This window comes from Aspergillus fischeri, genomic scaffold (genome assembly GCF_000149645.3).
Source record: "Aspergillus fischeri NRRL 181 1099437636249 genomic scaffold, whole genome shotgun sequence".
In the NCBI taxonomy this organism is placed as follows: Eukaryota; Fungi; Ascomycota; class Eurotiomycetes; order Eurotiales; family Aspergillaceae; genus Aspergillus; species Aspergillus fischeri.
The window spans coordinates 3,981,586-4,007,170 of NW_001509770.1; the positions used below are offsets into that span (position 1 = coordinate 3,981,586).

Below are 25,585 nucleotides of genomic sequence, written 5' to 3' on the forward strand. Positions count from 1 at the left end.
GATGGCAGACCGGCGATGCTTTTTCAGGTTGGGCAAATTGCTTAAAAACGAGCTAAGGGCTCTATGGCCACCAGCCCATACGTTTGTAGCTATCGACCATGGCGCGGACTCCCTCTGCATCAAAGCGTTCGCGTGTAGGCCTCCATCCGGTGGTTGTTTCAAACAATGTGCCATCGATCGACATATCCTGGTCTTTGATGACATCTTTCTCGAGGAACGGGCTGATTGGCCCGGGGCGTGTGATGCCCTTTTTCTCCAGCAGCTCTGCCCAGCCCTGTAGACTCACCTCGTTCATGTCATCCACAACATCGTCAAGGTTCAACTTGGCGAGTTGAGATGCCAACGATCCGAGGAATGAGGTCTTGAGCCCAAAGACCGTGGACAAAGCCTCCGCAACATGTTCCTGGCGAGTGTCGCCGTGGTCGACGACGTTGAAAGCAATCGGGGCGGATCCGTCAGTGGTTGCCGCCCTCCATTCGGCCGCCTTCCACAGAGCGCTGGCTGCGTCTCTTACGTAGAGCGTGTTAATCTTCAGGTTCTTGGTGTAAAGCAGTTCCAAATCCGTTTCCATGTCCAGGTGTACCCGCGCCAGGCAGATACCCATCGCGAAATAACCCGAGTCGTATTCACCGTAAACGTGTGGAAGTCGCAACAGACAGTAGTTGAGGCCAGGAATCTTCTTCAGCTCATCCGAAGCCTTCAGCTTCCATTTGGCAAGTCGATGCCAGGGCTCGAGTTTGTCGTTTTCTTTTCGAGGGGAAGAGCCAGGCTTGTATACATGAGCGGTCGAGCACTCGACGAAGGAACGGATGCCTCGACGAGCCACTTCGCGGCCCAATGCCACCGTAAGATTGTAACTCCGTAGTTCGTAGACATCATCTGGCTGAGAGTGTCGTGTCTCACCACCGCAGTTGATCACATAGTCGAATTGTTCCCCGTTTGCACGGTCAAATATCCGCGGGAAGTGCTCTTTACATCCGTACCAGACGACCGTCAGCAACAGTCCAGAGCGAAATTTGCGATGAAGTAGTTACTCACGTTCCCGACTAGCGTCTGCTTGAACGAATTTATCTTTCGAGCATGCCTCCTCGAACTCCGGTGCCAACCAGGCCAGCTGAGGGAGGACCTTGTCCACAAGTCGGACCTCCGAAGCGAGGTTGTTTTCATGGATATATAGAGCAAGATGACGACCGATGAATCCTAGAGCGTTTTACGAGTCATGTGTCAGTGATCCTTTCCATTTTCTCCTTTTCCTCGCACAAGAATGGAGATCGCATCGCGCATACCTAATCCTCCGACGATGAGCACAGCAGGCTTTTTCCCTTGGTCGCTCGCCATGATCGTATGCGACGGTAGTTCAGACACGCGCCTATAGTACTTCTGCTCTTCTTTCCTCCGATTGTAAACCAGAGTCGACTCAAGTGAAACGTGTTCAATCAAGTTGGTCGACGCCCCGCACTCGAGTTCGACAAACCAAGATTATGCGGGGGTAATATTCAGAAAAGGGGGAGGGGGAAATAGAAGGAAAATGATTAGAGACGAGATCAGTATCAGCCCGCTAACGATGAATGTGTTGACAAGTCTAAATGGGTTTTTTCTGGTCCGTTTCTCAACAGTCCCAGGAAAGAAAGCAGAGAAGGAAAGGAAAAGGAGATGCCAACGTGCAGACACGAGGGCGACTCAACATGGTCACTTGGGGGCAATCATTTTGGGACTAAGAGACGCTTTGATGAGCCGGAGCGTATCAGCTTCAATAGAGTCAAACCTAACGCCCCTCGGGCTCTGAAACAGCCTCCTCCGATCTACTGTCCATGAGTAGTTGCATTACGCTTACAAATTTCTTTCTTTCGCTAAGATCATGTTGTTAATGAATTGACGATTCATCTTCCTTCCTTCCGTGCGCTCTTGTTAAGGCATGACAGTCTAGCCGATCGCCTGGACAGAAGAATTGACATAAGGTCAGTAAGATGACGGCATCCCATCCTTCTGCCTCTCTTTGGAACTGGCTTGACTTAATCTGTCTACGGTATGACCCGAACCAAATCCAAGGACCCAGTGATCGCCTTGTTTGAACGTAGTAGACCTCCAGTATCCCACCACTAGCATCCTATACGCTCTCGCTTACTGACTCTCCTTCGTTTTGTCCAGTTGCAGACCGAGTATGAGGGCCACCTTCGTTTGCGAGAGAGATTTCTCTCACGAACAAAAACAAGATGATGATAGTCACGACGATGTTGAATCGACGGAAAAAGGTGGAGGGCCTTTCGCATTTTCCCACCCGAGCAAACTCCGTTAGCGCTACGTCTAGAAATTTCGCCAGGATAGTGGGGATATCCGCTGTTCAGCATAGCCAATATCTGCTTGGTCGCTGCAGGGAACCCAGAAATTGATTGATCATCTCTTCCCCTGCCAAGCACGCTGTGTGGGACGCCCTCCGCTCTTCAGGGACACCGTCCGATCATAGTTCCGCGCCCAAGTGGGTTTGCGACCAGGAGGTACGAAGCCACAAGCCCGAAAGAGCAGTGATAGCGCAAGAGGCGCAAGAGGCGCAGGAAAATACCGGCGGGTTTGGGATTGTTGGTCATGATCACGGTGAGAGACCGAGGGACAATTCCAGGAACGATCGGATTGCGCAACATAAATCCCTGTTGGACAGTGCAAAGGTTGAAGCCCGAGCCTGGGGTCAAGCTTTCAAGACGAAGCTGATCGCTTCGGGATATGAAATGGATGATCGACGTTTGTTCGTTTCTACTACTTGTCCATATTGAGCAGCTCAAGATGGGGCATGCGAAGTACTAATACCAGTTATTCTGGGGCAATCTGAATTGGTTCGTCGTAAAATTACGGTAGACTTCGATGAGCCTTGAGCCTTGAGCACTTGAGCACTCGCTGGAATGGGACAATTGAATCAAAAGCCACTATTGAAATTATTTCCAGGTCATGCTCAAGCCACGCCTAGGGCGATCCAAATCCCGCAATGAAGGAATATCGCTTAATGCAACAAGGCGGGCATGTCTCACTCTAGATTTCTTTCATTTCCCTCCATTTCCGAGTCAAGCATTGCAAAAGGAACGAACCTATGTCCAAGCGTTCTGCATACTTAGCCCCGATCATGACGCATTGCCTCCTTTGAAGCTGGTCATACCATGAACCGCCATGTCTCAACTGTGGTCGAATGAATGGCTGGAACTCTAGTGAGACCCGGCGTACTCGTTCTTCTGGACCATTGTCCTTGTCAGTATACTTTCAATTCTGGTAAATGTTTCGTATGAATCATGTACCTCACTACTTGGCATAACTGAATCAAGGCGCGAATTTTACCTATGCTCTCTTTCTCTCACAATAGGTTCTTCGGCATAGATCCTGCAGCCTTAGACCAAACGATTAGCTCAGGAGACAACATGAAGCATGACACGGATGTGGAATCGCTGGTTTCCAGCCTCGCTTCCATCCTCGCCTTTGACTCTCCATGAATTGCGAAGTTCCTGCATGACAAATTCCCAGTCGTCATCCCTGCCCTGGCGTACCCTTATGAAAAACTCCGACCACTCGAACTTGACGGACGCCGCCACAACTGCTTGCGGTGCTGGAGGACTGCTGTCCCACTTTGAGATCTCCTTGGTCAGTTGAGCGCTAGGGTCCCATTCGTGGATGTTGCATTCCTCCGCCATGTGCGCTATGAAGGATGCTGCAGATTGAAAGAACTGGAAGGGGACCCAAACAGGCGCCATGTTCGGCTGGGTTGACGCGGATACCAGGAACTTTGTCTGCTGTTTTAGTGCATCTTCGGGCATACGCGCTGTGTCTGCAGGGGTGATTCCTGAGTGGTTGTCTATTACTGAGTCCGTTTTCGGGGTTCCGGAGTATTCAGCACGGTTTATGTCTCTTGATGCCCCGTTCAGGCCGACCAGATCCTGTGTTCTCGTGGTGTTTTTCGCAGTGTCAATGATAGAGCTAAATGGCCTAATGGCCCTGGCATCTGCACCTCTGAGCCGTGATGGCGAGGCTTCGAGGTCATCGGGGGCCCTTCTTTTTCCTAGCTGGTTATTGTTGTCGCCAACCCTGGACGATAAGCTTCCTGCCAGTCCGTTGGTGAGAACAAGGCTCGAAGAAGACAGCGTTTTGGCAGGCGCATCGCTCGGGGTTTGAAGTATCTGCGTTGTCCTTCCTGTCAGCCATCGTATCAAATCACACAACCAAAAGAGCTTATTCATCGCACTGACCATATTAGCTTTGAGGAAGCTCCGAGCCTTCTTCTGCAGCAGCATCTCAATCACACGCACTATCCTATTACAGCGTCAACGCAGCTCAAACCAACAATAATAAACTGAACACTCACTCCTTCTTCCTCTCCGGATAGATACAAAGAGAAGCCGGATCCGCTCGAGAATCTTTCATAAGGAATCTCTCCCTGTTCACCTCCTTACCCCAATACAGCATCCCATACCGGCCCAGAAAGCTCTCAGCACACGACATCCGCTCCTGTTTAGATTGCTCCAGCAATCCCCAGTCGAATCCAAATTGTTCGGTGTGTTCGGTAAGCCGCGTTAGGAACTCCTTGTGATATTGATCTTTCAAGTCAAGAAACAGTGTAAAATCGCGGTATCGCATGCTGAGCCGCAGAACTCCATCGTCTAGAGCTTCTTCCATGGCATTCTTCTCGGTATGTCCGAGGGAAAGAGTTCGCTGGCTTCTCGTTTTAGAGGCCATGTTGCGTGTTCTATGTGTTATCAGTGATCAGTTTAGTTTTCGGGCAGGCGAGGGGTGAGTTTTGAACAAGAGCGTGGGATACATTCCTGCTCAGAAACATTGTGGTAAGCTGGCCCTGTTAATAAAGGCCTGAGGTGTTTCAGCAAACGTGTGAATGTGGAGTGAGCAGTGTGTTCGTGGTCTATGTGTTGGGCTGTCTTAGTCGTCGGTCTAAAATCCCAACTCTCTTTACGATGTCGAAGTATTCACAAGAACTGATATTTGTAGGCTTGTGTATTTATACAGAAGGTGATTTCTAATGCAAGCAAGATATTTAGCTATGCTTTATACTATACTTCGTATGTGGAATGCCTTTCGCAATGGATGAGTTTCTTCTACTGTTTAGATACCACGCATTGTTAAGCAAGACTAGACTGGGAAAATGAACTGGTAGATTTTTACCACTCATTAAGTATTTGATCAGAATGACTTAGCAGAGCTACGTAGCATCATGGTCATCACAATATAGCGGAAAAGCTTACAGAAAGAAAGACATAACTTGACCAAGCTGAACAGCTTAATCAGTGTACAGGAAGTTTCCTTCAAAAGGTTGCTCAGCGCAAAGTACAACAGCAGACATTGGTCTTTGACTCCATTACTCTGCCCCCAGATATTTCAACGAGTTTCTGAGTTCTTTGATCGCCGTGTCAACGTCATCAAATGTCAGGGCGGACACGGCCCAACGGGCATGCTTTTGGGCTAGGGCAATGGCTTGGTCATCTATCCCCTGTGAATTGCTTTGACTTGAAGCTGAGACTGTGGGTACGGCCGCTGGTGCTGGTTGCTGGACCGGACGCGAGACTACTGGTACCGGTGCTGTATGGGGTTGTGCAGGTGGTGAAGGAGCCCAGCCGCTTGGCTTGGGTTGATTATAGAAATAGCTGGGTTGGTTGAATGTAGCTGGAGGACTTGAAGGAAGGTTCGCAGGAGGAGGAAAGGAATGGAACGAATTAGAATTGGAATCAGCGGGATGATGAGCGCCCAGGCTTGCAGGTGTGTCTGGGAGATTCGGGATTGACGAAGAGGAGGCAATAGTCGCTGGAGCTGAAGGAAGTTCTAAGGTCGATCCTTGCTCGGCAGCATGACCTGTTTCTGGAGCAGGTGTCCGTGGAGCGCTTGTTGGAACATCCGGTATGCTAAACGCATCATCTGTACGCTGCGGCCGAGTAGCCGATGAAGACCTCGACGGGTGCAACGAGTCGTCCATCAATGACTGCTGTGCCATAGCTCTTTCGGCACGCTCCGATTCATCAGGGACCTCTTCCACAGTTGGTTGCTGCGTTTGCGAGGCAAGATCTGCAGCAGGCTGTGCCTCGAGATCCTCCACGGTTACTGTCGGCCCTTCAGCCTGGTCGTCTTCCTTGATGACCGGGTTTGTTGCGTTAGGATCCTCTCCGGCCTTGATCGCCTTCACAATTCTCAGTGCATGATACTTGGCAAACTTGATCTTCGCAGCAATTTCGGGTTCGAGGGGGTTCCAAATTTGACACAATTCAAGAAACGTAGCGGCCGCCTGAAAAGTGTCTGCCGTTTGCCTGCAGCGGGTCAATCACAATTTAATCCTGAGGTTTGTCCATCACTACTCACTTAGTCACTTTGTTGGCCCTCATGGTCGTATCCGCCCGGTTAAAGACCTCCAAGCCGAACTGCTCCACGTAGGCATTCGCCGCGACTGCATCGATCACTGTATCATTATCCGAGTTTTCATTTCTGAACTTTGTACCATAACATGTCAACATTCAGGTAAACTATGAAATCGCTCCAGCGGGTTCCAGCGCTCGACGTACTTGTTCCAGCTTCTCCATCAGATCCATCGCGTATTGTTCGACTTCATGGTCCGACTTGTGTAATCCCCTCTCGATTATTTGGTTGGCTATCCAGTAGTTACCTGCATTCGGAGAAGAGCATGCGTCAGCGTTGGTGTCTCGAGGGTACAATCGCACGTCACTCACACCAGTAGGCAACGACGGGCTTCACCCGCTCAATTTGGGCCGCTCTCGCCGCGAAACGCCCAATGTCCGCAGACTTGAGTCTAGCAGGAATATTGCTCGTCATGGATATGAGTAGATTATAACAACGGCTGTATAGGTATGGCGAAATCGGGGATTGTTGGGCCCTTGGGGTGGAGGAGCGGGACGCATGAACAAAGCGGGGATGACGTTGAAGCTCCAATTTTAATGTTGTCGGGCACCGTACCGAGCCTTGGGAATTGAGGTACCACTACGGAGTACGGAGCAACTGTTAAACGGATGTATGCTTATTTACGTTTTTTCAATCTACAGCCAAAGAGAATGATATAATTTACAGGTCAACTAAATGATCTTCGAGTCATTATCCTTGTGTCTCGTTACTTGTACTATCGCCCGGCATCGCGCAGAGAGGTCTCACGCTCATCAACTCAGCAGATCCAAGGTAGAATCTGTTGCCAAATCTAATTCTTAAGCATCTTCGACAAACCATTCTCCGATTTCAACTCGCTCCTCGGCCAAGGCTTCTACCTCAAAGTGATCTTCTACCTGGCCTCCAGGGCCTCCAATCCTTTCAAGGACAATCCACACACCACGGGTGTCTTCAGAGCAAGGATGCAGGTCGAAGTCTTCAATACGTATTCCAGATATCGCATCGCTATGATCGCCATCTTCTGAAGTCGCCAGAATCTCCTTGTAGGGGCCTTGGCCCAATTCGACTGTCATCAGCACTGGTGAAGGGCCAACGGGATGACTCCCGATTGTAGAACGGCGACTGCGCGCAATAAGCTTGATTCGGGTAAGTCGCGGGACCTGCAAAGGCGCCAGCATCCTGTCTCTTCCTGGTGGCAAGACACCTATATCTGATAACACTGCTCGCCGTCCTGCTGCTTCGGACGAAAGGGGCTTTAGCTCGCATGGAACCATAGATGAGACCCAGAGCGTGAATCGGCCAAGTTGGTCGGGAGCGAACGTGGAACAAACGATCGTGTACACGCCCTTATCCAGGTGTCTCTTTTCAGCAAGAGCCGCTCCACGACGATAGTCGCCGCTATCAGTGATAATGTCGCGGTTGCGAACTCTAGTTACGCGCTTTCCGTTCGAAAAGAACAACTTGGCATGTATTGCAAGTTCGGTGTCGGACGATTCCAACAAAATGGAAATATCGGTGGCATTCGATAGCGTCAATGCGAACTGCGGATTCGTTGGGTACCGAGCTGATTCTGCATTGCCGCCTGCCGTCGAAGGCATCCAGGAACCCTGGACCTTACTCACGCACGTATATTGATTCTGTGACGGTGCGATATGCACAGGGGAGATCGAGAGAGCGGATAGTGTGAAATTCTGACTCAAAGCAGGCAGCGACTCCTCAGAGACAACTGCCGTATAAGTTGTTCTCGGCAGCATTTCCAGCCTCATCAGGGTGTTGGGTGAATCCACGTAGGGACCCCGATGAAGCGCACCGTCACTTAGACAAACACGCTTACCATCTGCATTGAATACGTAAATGCTAATAAACCCAGCTTGTGAGTCCTCAGAGGAAGAATAGTCGAGTCGATCAAGCGTTCTGAAATGCTTGCCGAGGAGCAGCCAGACAGTACCCCCCGTTTCAGAGGTTACTGCAAACTGGGGATTCTTCACAAAGCAGCCCGGAACCCCCTTTCCCGCCGCGAGGTCCCATGTAAAATGTATATCTTGGCGGTATTTGAAGAGGCTGGGATTCCAATTCAGATAGAGGTTTTCAAAGTTCTGGAAGACCATTTCGCAGTCCATCCAAAACGTCCCAGGAGCAAGTGACGATCGGTCATGTGGCGTGTGTGACTCGAGGGCATTCTCCGTCCTTCCACTAGCCGTGTCGACTCCAGCCCATGGGTTCTTCACTAACATTTGCCGACGGCCCTTGAACTCTTTCATATCAAGAATTGCATAGTCATGCTCACTAACCAAGCCCAGTTCTTCCTCTTCTTTCTCAGTTAGTTTCCCAGTGCCGATAGTCAACAAGACATCGCCATATTGAAAGGATCTAAAGAGGCGCCGCCAAATTTGATCGCTAGTCACATCCTCATGATGTAGGAAGACTTGTTCAGGTATCCAACCCGTCAGTACCCACAGGTCTGTTCCCGAATTGCTCCCAGGAAAGTCATAGCCCCCTCTTAGCTTTAGGTACGCCTTTTCCACAAGCGCAGGCCACAGAAAATTGGGGTTATTTCTATCAACAACGTAAAGTGACCTTGAGGTCTTCGACGATGGCAAGCGGTCATCGATGACTACCTTCCTGAAGCATCCGTTGAAATAGAAACGAAGAATGTATCGCCCCGAAGGCGCAGGCTTGGGATGGCCTGTGTCATATTCGCAGGGATAAATCACAGGGAGATAGCGCTACTTTCATGTCAGAGCCTGATACGATCCATCAACAGCCGGTGTAGATTACCTTGTCAAGGCCACGTTCCGATCGCGAGGTTGTAGCGCAGAGACTGGCGACAACGGAGCAGTCCGTCAAGACATCTTGCACAAGATCAGTTTCCTCTGGCACGGACATCACCAACGTGTCCCCGCCGGCATGCGCCAACAGCTCTGAAGGCCGCTTCCACCCATCAAATATGTCCTTCTGTTTGTCAGAAAGATGGAGGTCAGGCTTGTCACTAGCCTGTGTCAGCAGTCACTTCCAATACTTTTAGTAAGCACTGCATGAACGTACATGAATAATTGTCCTCCCTCACTAGGTTCGAATTCTTCTAGACTCGGAGGCCCTGCCCATGGCGGAAAGATAAAGCCATTCAGCTTGGCCCCTTCAAGCAAGATTATCTCTTCACGAGTTGTGAGTGTGCGCGTAGACACTGGTGCCTCTAGTTCCGCTGCATGTCTCTCATGGACCCGGATTGCGGATCGCCAATCCTTGGCTCCTTTGATTTTCTCTGCTCTGGAGAGCCATTCCTTGCATTTCGCATCCAACGACTGCTTGTCGTTAGTGGTTGCTGCCAGAGACAGAGCTTTCATATAATGCTCAGCGGCGTCAATAGCAGCCTCCAGGGCTTGTCTTTGAGAAGTAGCTGCAGATACATCTCTTTCAGCTTTCTAATCACTGGTCAGTGGAGGGCTGCTTGTTGGTTAAGTCAAAAGTGGAAATTATCTACCAGAGCATGAGCAATTAAAGTCTTTTGCGAAGAGGCGTGGGGTCTAGACATCCTGCCCCACGAGGGGTGACAATCGTTCGGTGAGCGTTTGTATTGGTGTAGCCAGATCTACTACGCGTCACGGCCTGTCAAGCTTGCAACGAGCATCCGCAAAGACATTAGGTAGAGATCCGCTAACAGAAGCCACCTATCAGAATACGGAGAGATAAAAACGGTTGACACTGCTTGTGACCGGTCCGAGGGGTCGCAGGGAAATCTCCGAGCGTGACATCCGAGGTCAACACCGTCCTGCGATGTGTTGTGCGACGGGTTCCGAGTAGTTATTTGATAACAGGTGGAATCAGGATAGGAGAATGCGATGACCTTGCCGATCCCCGAGACGAGGAAAGATGGGTCTTGCCAGCTAATATTTGGATGTTAATTTGCTCTTTCAGTCGAATGTATGACGTTGATAGTAATGATGCTGCCGAAGCATGTCACCTTGAAACTATGTACCAGCCCACCTAGTCAATAATACGGAGTACCTCTCCAGAGATAGATCGATAGCGTATGGGTCGGCGGGGAGGAACGGGAATGCTGCGGGCGGTGAAGGCGGCAGACACAGACCGCAGCGGATACCGGACACTCACGCTGGACACTGCAAGCAGCAGATATACCTCGGCTCTTTTCGTCATGCGCGGTCCACCGAGGTGCTGGGCACTTCCGTGCTACTACTGTACTGTTAGGACGGAGTAGTTGATACCTACTCCGTTTACTTGTTTCTTCTCTACAGTACAGTCTTGTTGCATTTTCTTTCTACACTTAGACTGATATGCATGCAGTGTGTTCGCTTCCATCTGCATACTGAAGGCTAACAGCGTTGCGAGTAATTGTCGCCTTCCCACTCCACTCAGAATACTCCCTCTCTCTTTGCCAATTATTACTTCACCGAGCCTTTAACTGAATACCGGATCGAATAGACCTGGTCTTTTGATATTAGTTCTCTCCTTCTTCCCTCAACCTGTCTTGAAGAATCACATACCGGGGTACAATCTAGCTCATCGCGGACAATGACAGGCCAATCCAAAGCCATGCGTCTCTCCCCCTGGGGAAGTGCTGTTGCAGGTGCAACTGGCGCAGTTCTTGCGAATGCGATCGTATATCCCCTAGATATGTACGTCGTTCCTCTTACAGTTGCAGAACCTGAAGGTTACGAAGCTAACACATCAACGATTTGATGGGCAGAGTCAAGACGAGACTGCAGGTGCAGGTGAAGAGCGACAAAACTGACGGATCGGATGGAACGATGCATTATGAATCGACTTTGGATGCCATCAACAAAATTGTGGAGAGCGAGGGAATTGAGGGTCTATATTCTGGAATGGTTGGGTCCTTGATCGGTGTTGCATCTACCAACTTCGCCTACTTCTACTGGTACAGCGTCGTTCGCTCCCTCTATATGGCATCTGACCGGGTGCCGAAGCCTCCTGGCACCGCTGTCGAGCTGAGTCTGGGTGCCGTCGCGGGTGCTGTTGCTCAGATCTTTACTATTCCGGTCGCAGTCATCACTACAAGACAACAAACACAACCAAAGGGGGAGAAGAAAGGCCTGATCGAGACCGGTAGAGAGGTTGTCAACAGCGAGGATGGCTGGACTGGTCTATGGAGAGGTCTCAAGGCCAGTCTGATTCTCGTCGTCAACCCGGCAATCACATACGGGGCCTATCAGCGCCTGAAGGACATAATTTTCCCAGGGAAGAACAGTCTCAAACCTTGGGAAGCTTTCCGTAAGTTGCGCACGTTATTCGACTGTGGTCGCCGCTTGAAGACTAACTGGTATCGCAGTCCTTGGTGCACTTTCAAAGGCTCTTGCCACCATCGCAACTCAGCCACTAATCGTTGCGAAGGTTGGTCTTCAGTCTAGGCCCCCTCCAGGTCGCGAAGGGAAGCCCTTCAAGACCTTTGGCGAAGTCATGCGTTATATCATTGAAAAGGAAGGAGCTCTCTCATTGTTCAAGGGCATTGGACCTCAAATTACCAAGGGCCTTTTGGTACAAGGTCTCCTGATGATGACCAAGGAGAGAATGGAACTTATGTTCGTTCTTCTCTTTGCATACCTGCGCAAGATCAGGCAAGAGAAGCTTCGAAAGGCCGTTGACGCCGCTGCGTCGAAAGCCAAGACGAGCCTTCCTGCGACTCTCAAATAGAATTTCTGACTCAGTCGCCTTAATTTTCTTGTTCAGCGACGACGATTTCCCGTCCACTTCATTTCTGTTTCTTCTTCCAGGCGCTTGGGTTGTATATTCGCGGGCTTTCCTCAAAGTTTTCTGAGCCTCTTGTATATTCTGAGAGGCAGCCATGATACATAGAGTATGAACTATACCAGGTGTATATCCAGGATAGACCTGCGTAATGCAAAATCTGATGGTTACATAGAGACCAACATGTGTCAAGGAATCTGTCGCGATAGAGTCGGATATCGATAGGGTATACAGGCGAATCCTATATATAAATCAGCTGTATTGCATGTTAGCAGCAGCAGACATTATTAAAGAATTTTGAAAGGCAGAATATAATTTTGATCTTGTTCGAGACAAAGCACCGTGGTCAATGTAGCTTTGTCCAGTCTGTCCGCAAAATATATTCTCTCGGACAGCGGGATATATATTTTGGGTCTGACCGCCCAAGTCTTCCCATAAACAAAACTATTTACCAACTGCGCTTCTCCCCATTGTCTCGAGCTTCGGATTGCCAGTTCCTCTGGCCAATTCTCCGCAGTCTCAAACCCTCCAAACAAGCAGGAGCGAGGTTATGAGCCGTCATGCGATGGCCGCCATGGGCTTCCGACTCGCAAGCCCAGCAACAAACCGCGAAACATGATGAACACGATGAAAGACAAGCCGCTGCGAAATCCACCACAACTTCAAAAAAGAAGGACTGGGAGTCTTCGGTAACAGCAATAGACTGGGCTGCCTTTACAGAAGCAAGAACGATCATCCCGACCCTGATCCTGACGAGCGGTTTCCTCGGCGCATTCTACATCCATCGCCGCTATCTGCGCCGGTTCCCCGACGCAGTGAGCATCACGCCGTCATATTTCCGCCGCAGGAGTCTGCTGGGCCAGGTCACGAGTGTTGGCGATGGGGATAACTTTCGGATATATCACACACCTGGCGGAAGACTTGCGGGGTGGGGATGGCTGCCGTGGAAGAAGATTCCGACGTCGAAGAAGGAATTGAGAGATAAGACGGTGCGTTTGGCCCCAGTTCTATAGCTGCTGTCGTCTCTTGCCAAGGAGCGTCGCGAACTATATCTCATTCTAAAATTCAGGTCCACATTCGTCTAGCTGGGATCGATGCCCCCGAGCTCGCACATTTCGGCCGTCCCGAACAGCCGTTCGCCCGTGAAGCACACCAATGGCTGACCTCGTATCTTCTCGGCCGTCGAGTCCGTGCCTACATCCATCGTCCGGACCAGTACCAGCGTGCGGTCGCCAGTGTGTACGTGCGCCGGCTTCTAGACTTTCCGCCCCTTCGTCGTCGGGACGTGTCGTACGAGATGCTGAAGCGGGGGCTCGCGACTGTATATGAAGCGAAAATAGGTGCGGAGTTCGGTGGTGAGGCCATGGAGCGTAAATATAAGAAGGCAGAGTGGTGGGCGAAGTTGAGGGGTGTTGGGCTGTGGAAAGACTATCGTCGCAATAAGACAAAGTGGGAGAGTCCCAGAGAGTACAAGACGCGTATGGGACTGGAGGAGGCTGCGCAGCCCCCGGTTGAAACCAAGAAATAAGGCAATGACAGGGATATGAATTCAGGGTGGTTTTGGTGTACAGCCTGCTGTCACTAAGTTAGGCTTGATATCCTTTGCCTTTCATGTATGATGTTGGTATCTTGGAAAGCTTCGTGTCCATAGATTTCATCATGGGATTTGATAAATTAGGAGACTATATATCTGTCGCGTAGATGCAGCCTGTGTTTGCATCGAATCAGACATTTAGTCCCGATCATCGAGTTCATAACATATGGACTCATGCAGAAGATACCCAATTCATAACAACGGAAACCGTGATCGTAGGTCTTGCCCGTCTCGCCAACCAATAGCATATGATACCGCTTAAAGTCCAACAGCAATATGTCCAACTGGCAAGTCTCAACAGAATCTCCGCTCAACCTCTGCAAAGAGCTTTGGGCTGATTTCATCGCTAGAGTCGCCCTCCACTCGCCACAGGCAGCCCTTCCGCTCATAGTACTGCAGCAAAGCCTTGCTGGTTTCTTCAAACTTGTGCAACCGCTGCTTCCATGTATCGATCGAGTCGTCCTGCCTTTGTGTCAGAGGCTCCCCTGTCACGTCGTCCTTGCCGGGGACTTTGGGGACGTTGAAATCGGTGTTGTATACTCTCCCGGACGGTTCGTGGACCCAGCGCGATGCGATTCGCGAGAGAATGACGGATGGTGGTGTGACAAGGTGAACGACAAAATTAACGGGGACAATGGTGTCCAAACTCGAGGCTTGGGCGGCGGTCCGTGGGAATCCGTCGAGTATGAATGAGGCGGAAGGGGATAGCGAAGTGACCGGACGAGATGTGTGATTTGATGTGGCTGTTGCGAGAGGCGCTGTCACAGGGAGCCAGCCCTTGGACTTAAATTCGGAGGAGATGAGCTCGAGGATCATGGAGTCGGGAACGAGGTTGCCAGCCTGCATTGCGGCCTCCGCTTTGAGACCTTTGAGCGGACAAGACGGTTAGAGACATGCGCTTCTGCGACTCAATAGGATCGACCTGATTTACCTAACGGGGTCTTCTTCCGCACATTTTCGCGCAACAGGTCCCCTGAGCTGATTGAGGATAGCTCTGGATATCGTGCGAGGAGCCTTTCTGTCTGAGTTCCCTTCCCTACGCCAGGCGCACCAATGAGGATGATACGCGCAGCCTTTTTAAGCTGCTGAGTGATTGAGTTCATCCCCTTCCTCACCCGTGTGCTGATCTGAAACGCTCTTCGAGGGGATTATGAGCCGCGCAAACGTTCCGACTTAGATTTTTTGGTCCTCAGTCGCAATGTTGCTGGATGTGATCAATTGATAACGAAGAGAAGTTGAGACTTCAGCTATCATGCGATGTACAGAGTCGAATCGATTATTTAAAGGTAAGGTACTTGAGCCGGAGATTGACAGAGGAGGTCGTAACTGTCGCGAATCATATATGACCTGTCAATTAAAACACTAGATCGGCAGAAGTGTTCGAAATTAGCTCTGGCACTCGACGCAGAGCTTGGGACGAATTCCGTGGGGTTTAGCACCGTTCTTCTTGATTAGGAAATCGGTGAGCGGAGATCGGAGGGGAGTCTGTTGAGTCTATACGACCCTTTGGTGGCAGCAGAAGGTTACTTGTACGCCAGACATTGAAGGATACAGCTATATCAGGTGTATAGTCGCGATGGACCGATGACATGCGATGTTGTCTTCGCAGTATACTCTCTTTCACATGCATGCATTGATACTTCCAAGTCCAATCGCCTGCATGAGCAACCATTAAGTGGTAACGACTCCACAGCCCGAGTCCACACGGGCAAACCCCGTAATTCGAAGCTACCGGGACATTTTGGACGGATCCAAGCGTTCCTCGGCTGTTGAAAATTGAGGCCTGAGGCTGCAAACTTCGGAAAGGGCGAATGGAAAGTCACGTGCGTTTAGTGATCAACGCGTGTCGAGCGCGTCTCGCGTGATGTTCGTGAAAGTGGTCGATATTGGAGTCTCGACGGTATCTCTACAGACTACCATTTGAACACAATAATCGCGCACAGATAGATTCGGATGTCATTCCGGACTGCAAGTCAAAATGATTCGGCAAGATTTTCAGAAAATTGATCCAAAGAGAAGAGCGACCTTGGACCACAAGAAAAAGCAGTTCGCATCGCCAGTATACAAGCAGCAAGATTACCCGCACCGTCTGAATTTCTACGATATTCCCCCAACCGCAGAAATCACACTCGAGCAGTTTGAGCAATGGGCCATCGATAGACTCAAGGGTATAAATGGTGATATCTGTTAATGTGATGCGTACATCTGCTCATAGTTCTGTCCAGTATTGGCCGAAATCGAAGCCTGTTCCTACCGAAACAAGTCGGCTGCGGAGACAGCGGCGCATATCACTCCTCTCCTGCAGAAATATCTCCCACTTTCCTCCAATACATCCTCTTCCTCCGGCGCGTCGGATCAGCGTCTAAAAAATGAACGCCAGAAAGATCATTATTCCCACTTCATCCTTCGCCTTGCGTTTTCGGCAACCGAGGACCTCCGCCGACGCTTCGTGCGGGCGGAGACAATGCTGTTCAGATTTCGGTTTCAACAAGATGACTCGCGAGAGAAACGTGCATTTATTGAGTCCTTAAATCTGGATTGGGAGCCTGTGAGTGACGAGGAGAGACGCGAGGTTGCTGAGAAATTGGTGAGCGCGACACCCGGTCTGCGGCGTGTTGATGAGGAGACTTGGTATAAAGTGGACTGGGAGCGAGTTCCAGAGCTTGTGGAAAGGAGAGCTGTGCTTCTGTCCAAGGGGAAAGCATATGTGCCTGGCAGAGAACAATTGAGTATGATCATAGCCGAATTCACGGCACGATTGGAGCGCGCCCTCGAGGTATGAGTCTTCTTTACACTGCACTGTGGGTTTTATGAGTTGGCTGACCACTACCAGCTCACGAGCCGGGCTCTTCCACGATTGGATGAGGATGATCGTCTTACACCAATCCTGAATCACCTGTCGAAGAACTTCGGTAGCGCAGAATCAGTATACTCGGAAGGCGAAGGGTTTGTTGAAGGAGCACCAATTACTGCCAGTAACATCGATCGCCTTTCGCAGCACTTCCCTCTCTGCATGCGGAGTCTACACATGACGTTGCGCAAGAACAACCACTTGAAGCACTTCGGTCGACTTCAATATACGCTCTTCCTGAAAGGAATCGGCCTGTCTCTTGAAGAGTGTATCATTTTCTGGCGACAGTCCTTCAAAGGCTTTACAGACGACGAGTTTAATTCTCGGTACAAATACAATATCCGCCACGCTTATGGTGACGTCGGGGGTGACGTGAATCGAAGAGGTCGGGGATATCCTCCTTACTCTTGCCAAAAGATCCTCAACGACTCCAACCCCGGAGTTGGCCAGACTCATGGGTGTCCCTACCGTCACTTCTCCGTCGATAATCTCATCGGACTACTTCAGTCCACAGGTGTCCATGACAAGGACGTTCTACGAGGCGTGCGCGAGGATGTTGAAAAGACACGCTATCATATTGCTTGCAACAGGGTCTTTGAATGGGCGCACAAAGCGGATATCAAGCGAGTCAAGGAAGACGGTACTTGGAGTCAGACAGATTTGGACACCATAGTCCATCCGAACACCTACTTCAAGCGCAGCTATCTCCTGAAACAAATGGGGAAGCCTCCCAAGGACGCATAAGTTGCAGAGACGGTTTGACGAAGCTATGCTTTTCTATCTTTGTGGCCAGGTTCTTTTTCTCATGAGGCGTTCTGGTTATGGGAATTGCAGGACGCAACATCCGGATTATATGTTGAGAATGCCAAGTATCAAAACAGTCAAAGTATTCTGTGCAGGGATTTCCGCATTACTACTGTATATAGCTTAGGTCTCTACAGAGCAAATTGTACGAGGTCATTTGTAACCACAGCTGATTCCCAGATTATCGCAAAGGATCGGAACGACCTTTCAAAGCTAGGTGCCCAGCGTCGGGTAAGGTCAGTCTTCGCGCGACGCGAAAACAGCTTCATCATGACAAGAGACAGAAGCTGTTGATGTATGTTATCGGCGGTTGTTGATGAGAAGAAGAAGAAAAAAAATGTTGCGGGAAGCGGGCAGTCCGGAAGTATTTAAAGCAGTGAAGGCGGAGCGCTAGTGGACGCTACGGCTGTCGGCAGCAACCAAGGATGCTGCAACCTGGCCTCATGCCAACAGGACCAGCTACACACAACATACATCCCCAGATCCACATCTAGATCCCGGACAAAAGCTGTTGGCGTCGGTCACTTGAAGATAAGATTATGCTACAGAAATTTGTTCTCACTATATAGTCGAAGTGATCATAGAGTTCCTTGTTTGGTCCGCAGTTTTGGGCTCAATCGATAAACACCCCCTCCTATCCACCCCCCCATCACCGCACGATGGACTACGAAGCGTTGAAGGATCAATGGAGCGATGTCGAAGACCGTGATGGCATCAGGCTCAGCTGGAACACGTTTCCTAGCACTCGCATGGTTGGTTTACTGGGATTGCCTCGCGTCCATGCGCCTTTGTACTCATTCACGTTCGCATACAGGAAGCGTCCCGACTTGTTGTCCCTATTGCCGCTGTTTACACTCCCCTGAAGGAGAAGCCCGATTCGCCGTTACTACAATATGAGCCGGTAACTTGCAAAGCACCCTGTCGGGCTGTCCTGAACCCCTACGCGTATGACCTACGCCCCTGTCGGCTCTGAGCTTGCAGCGCGTGACTGACGAAGGACAGCAACGTCGATGTTCGGGCCCGGATCTGGATTTGCCCTTTCTGCCTCATGCGCAATCCCCTTCCCCCTCACTATAAGGACATCACTGAGAATGCGATACCCCCGGAACTGCACCCTCAGAGCACGACAATCGAATACCAATTGGCGCGCCCCGCTCCCGCTCCCCCTATCTTTGTCTACGTCGTCGATACTTGTCAAGAGGAAGACAGTCTGAAGGCTTTGAAGGATACTCTGATTCTGAGCTTGTCTTTGCTGCCGCCGAATGCTCTGGTTGGATTGATCACTTATGGCACAATGGTACGAGCCGAATACCTTTCTTTGGTTTCGGATGACCTATTAACCTCAAGAGTACAGGCCCAAGTTCACGAGCTTGGATATACTGAATGTGCGAAGTCGTACGTTTTCAGAGGCAGCAAGGAGTATGCGGCGAAGCAGGTCCAGGAGATGCTCGGACTCCTCGCCGCTGGACCTCGTCCAAACATGCCGCAGCAACCAGCTCGCCCGCCTGTTGGTCCCGCTGCGCGCTTCCTGCTACCCGTTCAGCAAGCCGAGTTCCAGATCACCAATGTCCTCGAACAGCTGCAGCGTGATCCTTGGCCCGTTGCCAACGACAAGCGACCCCTCAGATGCACTGGTGTGGCTCTGAGTGTTGCTGTTGGCCTGCTCGAGACATCCTTCCAGAACGCTGGTGGGCGCATTATGGTTTTCACCAGCGGTCCCGCTACGGAAGGCCCCGGTCACGTCGTTGGACCTGAGCTGAAGGAGCCAATGCGTTCCCACCACGATATCGACCGGGATAATATCAAGTACTACAAGAAGGCTGTCAAGGTAGGCGTCATTTCGTCTTCTCATACGGGCTGCTCCCATGCTGATCAATTTAGTTCTACGACGCCCTGGCCAAGCGCGCGGCTAACAACGGACATGTTGTCGACATTTTTGCCGGCTGCCTTGACCAAGTCGGTCTTCTGGAAATGAAGAACCTGGCCAACTTCACTGGAGGTCATATGCTCCTTACAGACAGCTTCACGTCGTCACAGTTCAAGCAGTCGTTTGTTCGGGTTTTCGATAAGGACGCCAACGATAACCTCCTCATGGGCTTCAACGCCTCTCTTGAAGTCCTGACCACAAAGGAGCTCAAGGTCACTGGACTTATCGGTCATGCAGTTTCTCTGAACAAAAAGTCAAGTTCGGTCGGAGAAACAGAGTGCGGTATTGGCAACACCTGTGCCTGGAAAATGTGCGGCATTGATCCGTCCTCAAGTTACGGCGTGTACTTCGAGATTGCCAACCAGGGCGGTCCTGCAGCCGTGCAACCAGGCCCTCAGCGGGGTATGATGCAATTCTTGACCTACTACCAGCACGCTTCTGGTCATTATCATCTCCGAGTCACAACTGTTGCACGCCCCTTGAGTGGCCCAACCGGTGACCCGACTCTCGCACAGTCCTTTGATCAGGAGGCTGCTGCCGTGCTGATGGCACGTATTGCTGTCTACAAGGCAGATGTCGACGATGGACCAGACGTTATCAGATGGGTTGATCGCATGCTCATCAGACTCTGCTCTCGCTTCGCGGACTACCGGAAGGATGACCCAACCTCGTTCCGCCTGGAAAAGAACTTCACGCTTTATCCCCAATTCATGTTCCACCTCCGTCGCAGCCAGTTCTTGCAGGTGTTCAACAACTCGCCTGACGAGACAGCTTTCTACAGACACGTCCTCAACCATGAAGATGTTGGCGACGCCCTTGTAATGATTCAGCCCACGCTGGATTCGTATTCTCTGGAACATGAGGGAAGCCAGCCTGTTCTTCTCGACTCGGCTTCAATCCAGCCCACTCACATCCTTCTCCTCGACACTTTCTTCCATATCCTAATTTTCCACGGAGAGACCATTGCCGAATGGAGGAAAGCAGGCTATCAGGATCAGGAAGGTTATGAAAACCTGAAGGCTCTCTTGGAGCAGCCTAAGGAGGATGCTAGGGTTGGTCCATCCACTGCAGTTATAATACGAGGCACAAGCTAACTTCATGAATAGGAATTGATCGCTGACCGTTTCCCACTGCCTCGTTTCATCGTCTGTGACGCCGGCGGATCTCAAGCGCGTTTCCTCTTGTCCAAGTTGAACCCCTCTACTACACATACGACAGGAGGTTACGGTGGAGGCGTGACGTCGCAGACTATCTTCACTGATGATGTCTCGTTGCAGACGTTCATGGATCATTTGATGAAGTATGCTATCCCAACATGTTTTACAATTGTCATGAATGATGCTAACCCACCAATCTAGACTTGCGGTTTCCGGAACTACCTAGACATGACGAGGTGATGGCCATAGCGAGAGAAAAAGGGCGGTTAGACGTCGGTCCTCGGGTCACTTGTATCTTTAGCGATGATTTGTCCTGGTTTTTATTTTCCTGCTCTTTACCCACAATATAGCAAGTGCGTAAGTCAATGGTGCTCATTCCAATAACAATAGACGGTATCGACAAGGATATCTACATACAGCGTCTGGGAAAGATCGCGAATGCATGGACACCATTAAGTACGGTAGAGGTCATGTGATCATGGTGGGGTTAGCCCTAGGAGCTTTCCCCGTTCGAGATTTCGCTTAGCCGGAGGTGCGGGCCAAGCTAAAATGTCCTCAACTTCTTAAGGAAATTTTGTGAACTTCTATTTTGCTTCTTCGTACCATCCACCCCGACCAACACTCCAAGGACGATTGACGACCTTTCGCACTCGCCATGCGTAAGTATCATCTCCTTGGCTATAACAAAAATGGCGACTAACATAACACCCATTGGGCAGCTCCCAAGTTCGATCCCAATGAGGTGAAGATCATGTAAGTTCATCTTGTCTTCGCGTCGCAAAATTCTGCAGCGACAGAGCTAACCGTTATATAGTCACCTGAGAGTGACTGGTGGTGAGGTCGGAGCCCAGTCCGCTCTGGCTCCCAAGATTGGTCCTCTCGGTCTGTCCCCCAAGAAGATCGGTGAAGATATTGCCAAGAACACTGGTGACTGGGTAAGAATTCAAAAGGAATCGAAAGATGAAGAGTAACCGGATCGCTAATATGAATGTTTTGCGACTTTATAGAAGGGTCTCCGTGTGACTGTCAAGCTCACCATCCAGAACCGTCAGGCTACGGTCTCTGTCGTGCCTTCCGCTTCCTCTCTGGTCATTAAGGCCCTCAAGGAGCCTCCTCGTGACCGCAAGAAGGAGAAGAACATCAAGCACAACAAGTCCATCCCCTTCGACGAGATCGTTGAGATTGCTCGCAAGATGCGTCACCGCTCTCTCGCCAAGGAGCTCCGTGGTACCGTCCTTGAGATCCTCGGTACCGCTTTCTCCGTCGGTTGCCAGGTCGATGGCCGCAGCCCCAAGGATGTCTCTGACGACGTCAAGGCTGGCGAGATCGATGGTAAGTCCTGTTGAGTACACTGTTAGCCGAAGTTGAACTAATGTTGGAATTAGTTCCTGAGGAATAAATGATCTAAAAGTGCGGCGGTCGTCAATTCGGTTTGTAACGACATGCTAGTTACAGAAAATATCATCATTTCCCCTGGACAAAAACGTTTTACGAGTTATGACCTAAGATCCCCAATTATGTTCGTCTCAGAAATCCTATGCTTTTTCGCTAGGCAGTCCGTCCCTTCTCTCCATTCCTGCTCTATGCTTCTCGTGGTTTGCTTGCTTTCCCAAATGCGAGCCGGATCATGATGTCGCGTCCCTTCAGATGACCTTTGCAACACTCTGGCTCTTACCGTTCTTTCCCGCCTTCGGGCCTGGATTGAACTCACGCAACGTGGTATAGGCTTATTTTACGCAAAGAAGATCAACACTTGACCCTCTACTCACCGCGGTATCCTTGGAGGGGAGCTTGCTTCTCTCCGTGGGTACAGTGGTCCATCTTTTGGGTCGACATCACTGCCGTAGACCCGGGTTCGTACCTGGTACGTAGTCTTTGGTTAGGTCATCAACTGCAATACACTATACGCTTTGTTTCAATCTGTTCTTTCTTTTCTTTGTAAGTCCTCGAAATAGTAAATACCAGAATCCCAAGGTTTGTTTTTGACAAGACCGAATTAGATGATGAACGACGGTAGTTTTCTGGCGTCACAAACCATTTACACCGACTAGGATGCGGATTTTGATCTCCCTCTATCCCCAGAGAGCTACATAGTACGTCTCGACGATCGCTGCAGAGACAATGACTGCGCATGGAGATGCATGGATCCCTGTCTTCCCTTCTCACTTCAGCGATGGAGGAGTGTCGATTACAACCAACGTGCTTCCCAACGGAGACTCTTACAGTCATAAGCTGTGTTAGTCGAGATGCGATTGTCGTCTTAAAGGAGCACAACATCGATAGTGTGGCGCCTGTGCGGTCCATCTAGAGCTGAGAATATATAATGCCAAGCAGTTACACAAAAGTTTAGAAGAACCCTTCAGCTTGCGAGTGACATTCCAGGGGTGGGTGGGAATGTAGCAGTGGGGTCGATGCAGATTTATCTTGATTCTGGAAGAGCAACGGTGAAGGATCAAAGAAACTAACTGACAAGATGACGGTGAGAATGACTGTAGAACCTTGAGGCTTGTGCAGTGGTAACTTTAGTAGTTTTTTTCCTTTTTAATTATATCGATGCAGCTGAGGTTGCCGATTGGTCTGATTGTCGATACTTCGATACTTGTGACATTGTTGATCACTGCATTAGACGGTCTGCCACTGTTCCTGCCAGCGGGGCGCTGTTCCATCCTTTGAGATAGATCCTGCTCTGGGCAGTTTTGGACTTTTCCGTCAGTGTTTTTCGTTTGTCTTTTTGATTATTTTTATCAAAAGATTCGAGTCAGGTGAGAATGAATTTATCCTCATACGCAGCCTTCGACTATTGGATAGTGGGGATGGGGCTGCAGCCGCTCCACCTGGTATGCGGTTTTGAGTTGGACCGGTGGACAGGGTCGGAAATTGGGTTTTTTTGTCTCCAAGCAAAATCATAGCATGTGGTGCGTACACACTCTTCCCATTGACCATAATCTATTATCATTGTTCTTCTTTTATTATTAATCTTGCACCTGTCTGATCGCCAGTAATGAGCAGGGAAAATGCGGCAATTACAGTAGTGTATTATATCGCAGGGATTGTGCTCAAAAAATATAAGTTGGAAAAGAATAAAATGTAAAAAGAGAATAAAAAGACTTATGCCAACGAGATAGTTAGACCATTATGGTGAAGTGTCAGCCGTCATTGGTGAAATGGTAATAGTGCTGATCCCCCATACTCCTTGGGAGGCCTTCGTATGTCTCATTATTTGACTTGCTACCGCGATGGCATGTGCGTCTCTCAGCCTCTGGATGCGGTTTGTGCGGTTTGTGCGGTTTGTGGCTGCAGGGAAGAGACCAGCCAGATGAGGCGCCATCAGCCGCTGGAATCTTAGCCTCGTCTCATGTTTTTGCTTTCTCCTTTCTTCCAGACACTTGGTATATAATTTTGAATGAGATCTACACTCTCCAGAGTCGAGATGATGACTCAACCCACCATCATGTACCAATCTACATACCACATGCCAACACAGTAGTGACGATGAATATACAAGCGTCAAGCAGAGGCCAGGTTGCAACCATCAGCTTTTTCTGTCTCCACTGCAAACCCACAGAAAGTGCCAGATCGCCCTTCCGCTGACCAACGGGCCAACAGAATCCTCCCAAGGCTTGATCCCAGCGGGCGCCACTTGGCCGGGGGTCGGCTGGGCGGTGCGGGACTGTCTCTGCCTAGCGCTCAAGGGCCGTTGGATCGCAGAAAGGTGGATCCACTCGAGATGCTTTCATTTTTGTCGCTCGTTTCCCATCCCTTTTCCGGTGGATTATTACATCGGTACCTCTGACCCTGGAGATAATGTCATGAGAAAGAAGGAGACATGAGGGTATGTCTATTCGAAACAAAGGTATTCATATATGAAATGGTATTTGGAAGACTACTATTACTGCGCATGTACGTACTATAATGTAGCGCCTAAGGCTCATCTCCCAACTCAGGAATTCCCTCTACCATTGGCTCCACTTCCGCTGCCCCCATTCGCCATATCACAGCATCACCATCCACCTTTCCAGACTATCTATCTAATAAACACATAAACACCTAGACTCCTCTGCTCCAAGCAGTGACTTGATCATGGTGATAAGTCATTTTAGACATAAGTACCTATGTAGTTCCCATAGGGAGATTTACTAAGCTGATAATAGAGTGGTCGCAGGCCACAGATACACGGACACATCAATTACGTACTATTACAGTCTCCAGACCGGTAGCCACTGCATTTGTTTGAAGCTCCGCCCTTGTTCTGGGTCCATAATAAAGTGATCCTGATTCTGATACTCCATAGTAGCAGTAGCTCCATCGTACTAGTGGACTCCAGACTCCAGTAGACTATCATCGCCATCTCCATCGATGATTATCCTCCTGCATCTTTAAGGTTCTTTCGCTCTTTTCTTTGTCCTTCGCTTCTTTTGGATCTGCGCGCATTTGACGGACGTGTTTCCCGTCCTTGTCCCTTTTCTTTCTTTCCTTTGCTTACCCCAGACTTTTTGTTCTTCTTCCTGGTTTCAAAGTTCCTCTTCTTCCCGCCCCTCCAACCTTCTCCGTACTCCGTACTCTCTCGACATCATCTGTCCGCCAGCCGTTGAATCCTCGCCTCCGCGCCCGCTCTCCCCTGCTTCCGCTTCTCGATTGGCAAAAGTTGCGCCCGTGAATAAATCTTATCGAAAGAATAGAGAGGAAGGAGGACGCACGTCGCCGGATATTAATGCTCGTCTCTGACAATAAAGCTTCTGGTTTTTTCATCCTCGTTTAGTTGTCATTTAACCTTCGTCCAGCTACTACCGCGGACTCGTCTCTTATTTCTTTTCATTCCTTTTCATTTTCCTCCACATCACAATTCTTTCGCGCCGACTCAGCATTTTTGCCAAGATCAATCACGGCTTGTCCTTCTCCAGTCGGTGTCGATCGCGTCTCACGGACACCTGCGTCAGTGTGGGTGCTCTCGGGAAGCTGACTAGGACTGTGACTCTTTTTGAGTTCCTTTCCTCCCTTGCGTTTGTTCTTCACGGCCACATAGCACCTAGCCACATCCGATTTATTCGCCTTCCTATCTGTCCGTTGGACCCGAGCGACTCTTCTTCGTGAATGCTAGCCTCGATCAGACATCCTTCCTCTCTGATCATTCCTCCACGCTCCTTGGCCGCCCTGCCCGATAT

The 25,585-nt window shown here is 50.1% G+C and overlaps 10 protein-coding genes across 10 annotated transcripts, besides 1 other annotated feature; 5 read left to right on the top strand and 5 right to left on the bottom strand.

Annotated features, from left to right (window-relative positions):
• Nucleotides 1-61: 61 nt before the first annotated feature.
• NFIA_021170 (NAD-dependent epimerase/dehydratase family protein) lies at nucleotides 62-1,338 on the bottom strand (the record flags this gene model as incomplete). The annotated part of the gene is made up of 3 exons (XM_001265305.1): nucleotides 62-969; nucleotides 1,039-1,200; nucleotides 1,287-1,338. The coding sequence occupies 3 exons, from the start codon at nucleotides 1,336-1,338 to the stop codon at nucleotides 62-64; spliced, it is 1,122 nt and encodes a 373-aa protein (XP_001265306.1).
• Nucleotides 1,339-3,389: 2,051 nt separating this feature from the next.
• NFIA_021180 (uncharacterized protein) lies at nucleotides 3,390-4,710 on the bottom strand (the record flags this gene model as incomplete). The annotated part of the gene is made up of 2 exons (XM_001265306.1): nucleotides 3,390-4,287; nucleotides 4,340-4,710. The coding sequence occupies 2 exons, from the start codon at nucleotides 4,708-4,710 to the stop codon at nucleotides 3,390-3,392; spliced, it is 1,269 nt and encodes a 422-aa protein (XP_001265307.1).
• A 634-nt stretch (nucleotides 4,711-5,344) lies between these two features.
• NFIA_021190 (uncharacterized protein) lies at nucleotides 5,345-6,804 on the bottom strand (the record flags this gene model as incomplete). Its single annotated transcript, XM_001265307.1, has 4 exons — nucleotides 5,345-6,284; nucleotides 6,337-6,464; nucleotides 6,537-6,637; nucleotides 6,702-6,804. The coding sequence occupies 4 exons, from the start codon at nucleotides 6,802-6,804 to the stop codon at nucleotides 5,345-5,347; spliced, it is 1,272 nt and encodes a 423-aa protein (XP_001265308.1).
• A 383-nt stretch (nucleotides 6,805-7,187) lies between these two features.
• Nucleotides 7,188-9,713, bottom strand: NFIA_021200 (calpain-like protease PalBory; the record flags this gene model as incomplete). The annotated part of the gene is made up of 3 exons (XM_001265308.1): nucleotides 7,188-9,095; nucleotides 9,148-9,358; nucleotides 9,415-9,713. 3 exons carry the CDS (start codon nucleotides 9,711-9,713, stop codon nucleotides 7,188-7,190), a joined length of 2,418 nt encoding a protein of 805 aa, XP_001265309.1.
• Nucleotides 9,714-10,899: 1,186 nt separating this feature from the next.
• NFIA_021210 (putative peroxisomal carrier protein) lies at nucleotides 10,900-12,036 on the top strand (the record flags this gene model as incomplete). The annotated part of the gene is made up of 3 exons (XM_001265309.1): nucleotides 10,900-11,003; nucleotides 11,075-11,616; nucleotides 11,675-12,036. The coding sequence occupies 3 exons, from the start codon at nucleotides 10,900-10,902 to the stop codon at nucleotides 12,034-12,036; spliced, it is 1,008 nt and encodes a 335-aa protein (XP_001265310.1).
• A 614-nt stretch (nucleotides 12,037-12,650) lies between these two features.
• NFIA_021220 (thermonuclease family protein) lies at nucleotides 12,651-13,618 on the top strand (the record flags this gene model as incomplete). Its single annotated transcript, XM_001265310.1, has 2 exons — nucleotides 12,651-13,079; nucleotides 13,160-13,618. The coding sequence occupies 2 exons, from the start codon at nucleotides 12,651-12,653 to the stop codon at nucleotides 13,616-13,618; spliced, it is 888 nt and encodes a 295-aa protein (XP_001265311.1).
• Nucleotides 13,619-13,978: 360 nt separating this feature from the next.
• NFIA_021230 (adenylate kinase ADK2) lies at nucleotides 13,979-14,787 on the bottom strand (the record flags this gene model as incomplete). The annotated part of the gene is made up of 2 exons (XM_001265311.1): nucleotides 13,979-14,550; nucleotides 14,616-14,787. The coding sequence occupies 2 exons, from the start codon at nucleotides 14,785-14,787 to the stop codon at nucleotides 13,979-13,981; spliced, it is 744 nt and encodes a 247-aa protein (XP_001265312.1).
• An 875-nt stretch (nucleotides 14,788-15,662) lies between these two features.
• Nucleotides 15,663-17,279, top strand: NFIA_021240 (DNA primase subunit PRI2; the record flags this gene model as incomplete). Its single annotated transcript, XM_001265312.1, has 3 exons — nucleotides 15,663-15,852; nucleotides 15,910-16,460; nucleotides 16,518-17,279. The coding sequence occupies 3 exons, from the start codon at nucleotides 15,663-15,665 to the stop codon at nucleotides 17,277-17,279; spliced, it is 1,503 nt and encodes a 500-aa protein (XP_001265313.1).
• A 719-nt stretch (nucleotides 17,280-17,998) lies between these two features.
• On the top strand, nucleotides 17,999-20,624 carry sec23 (GTPase-activating protein SEC23; the record flags this gene model as incomplete). The annotated part of the gene is made up of 6 exons (XM_001265313.1): nucleotides 17,999-18,091; nucleotides 18,154-18,284; nucleotides 18,342-18,636; nucleotides 18,694-19,167; nucleotides 19,221-20,318; nucleotides 20,373-20,624. The coding sequence occupies 6 exons, from the start codon at nucleotides 17,999-18,001 to the stop codon at nucleotides 20,622-20,624; spliced, it is 2,343 nt and encodes a 780-aa protein (XP_001265314.1).
• A 454-nt stretch (nucleotides 20,625-21,078) lies between these two features.
• On the top strand, nucleotides 21,079-21,822 carry NFIA_021260 (60S ribosomal protein uL11; the record flags this gene model as incomplete). The annotated part of the gene is made up of 5 exons (XM_001265314.1): nucleotides 21,079-21,082; nucleotides 21,143-21,176; nucleotides 21,238-21,358; nucleotides 21,431-21,755; nucleotides 21,809-21,822. The coding sequence occupies 5 exons, from the start codon at nucleotides 21,079-21,081 to the stop codon at nucleotides 21,820-21,822; spliced, it is 498 nt and encodes a 165-aa protein (XP_001265315.1).
• Nucleotides 21,823-23,687: 1,865 nt separating this feature from the next.
• Nucleotides 23,688-23,715: a microsatellite.
• Nucleotides 23,716-25,585: the final 1,870 nt, after the last annotated feature.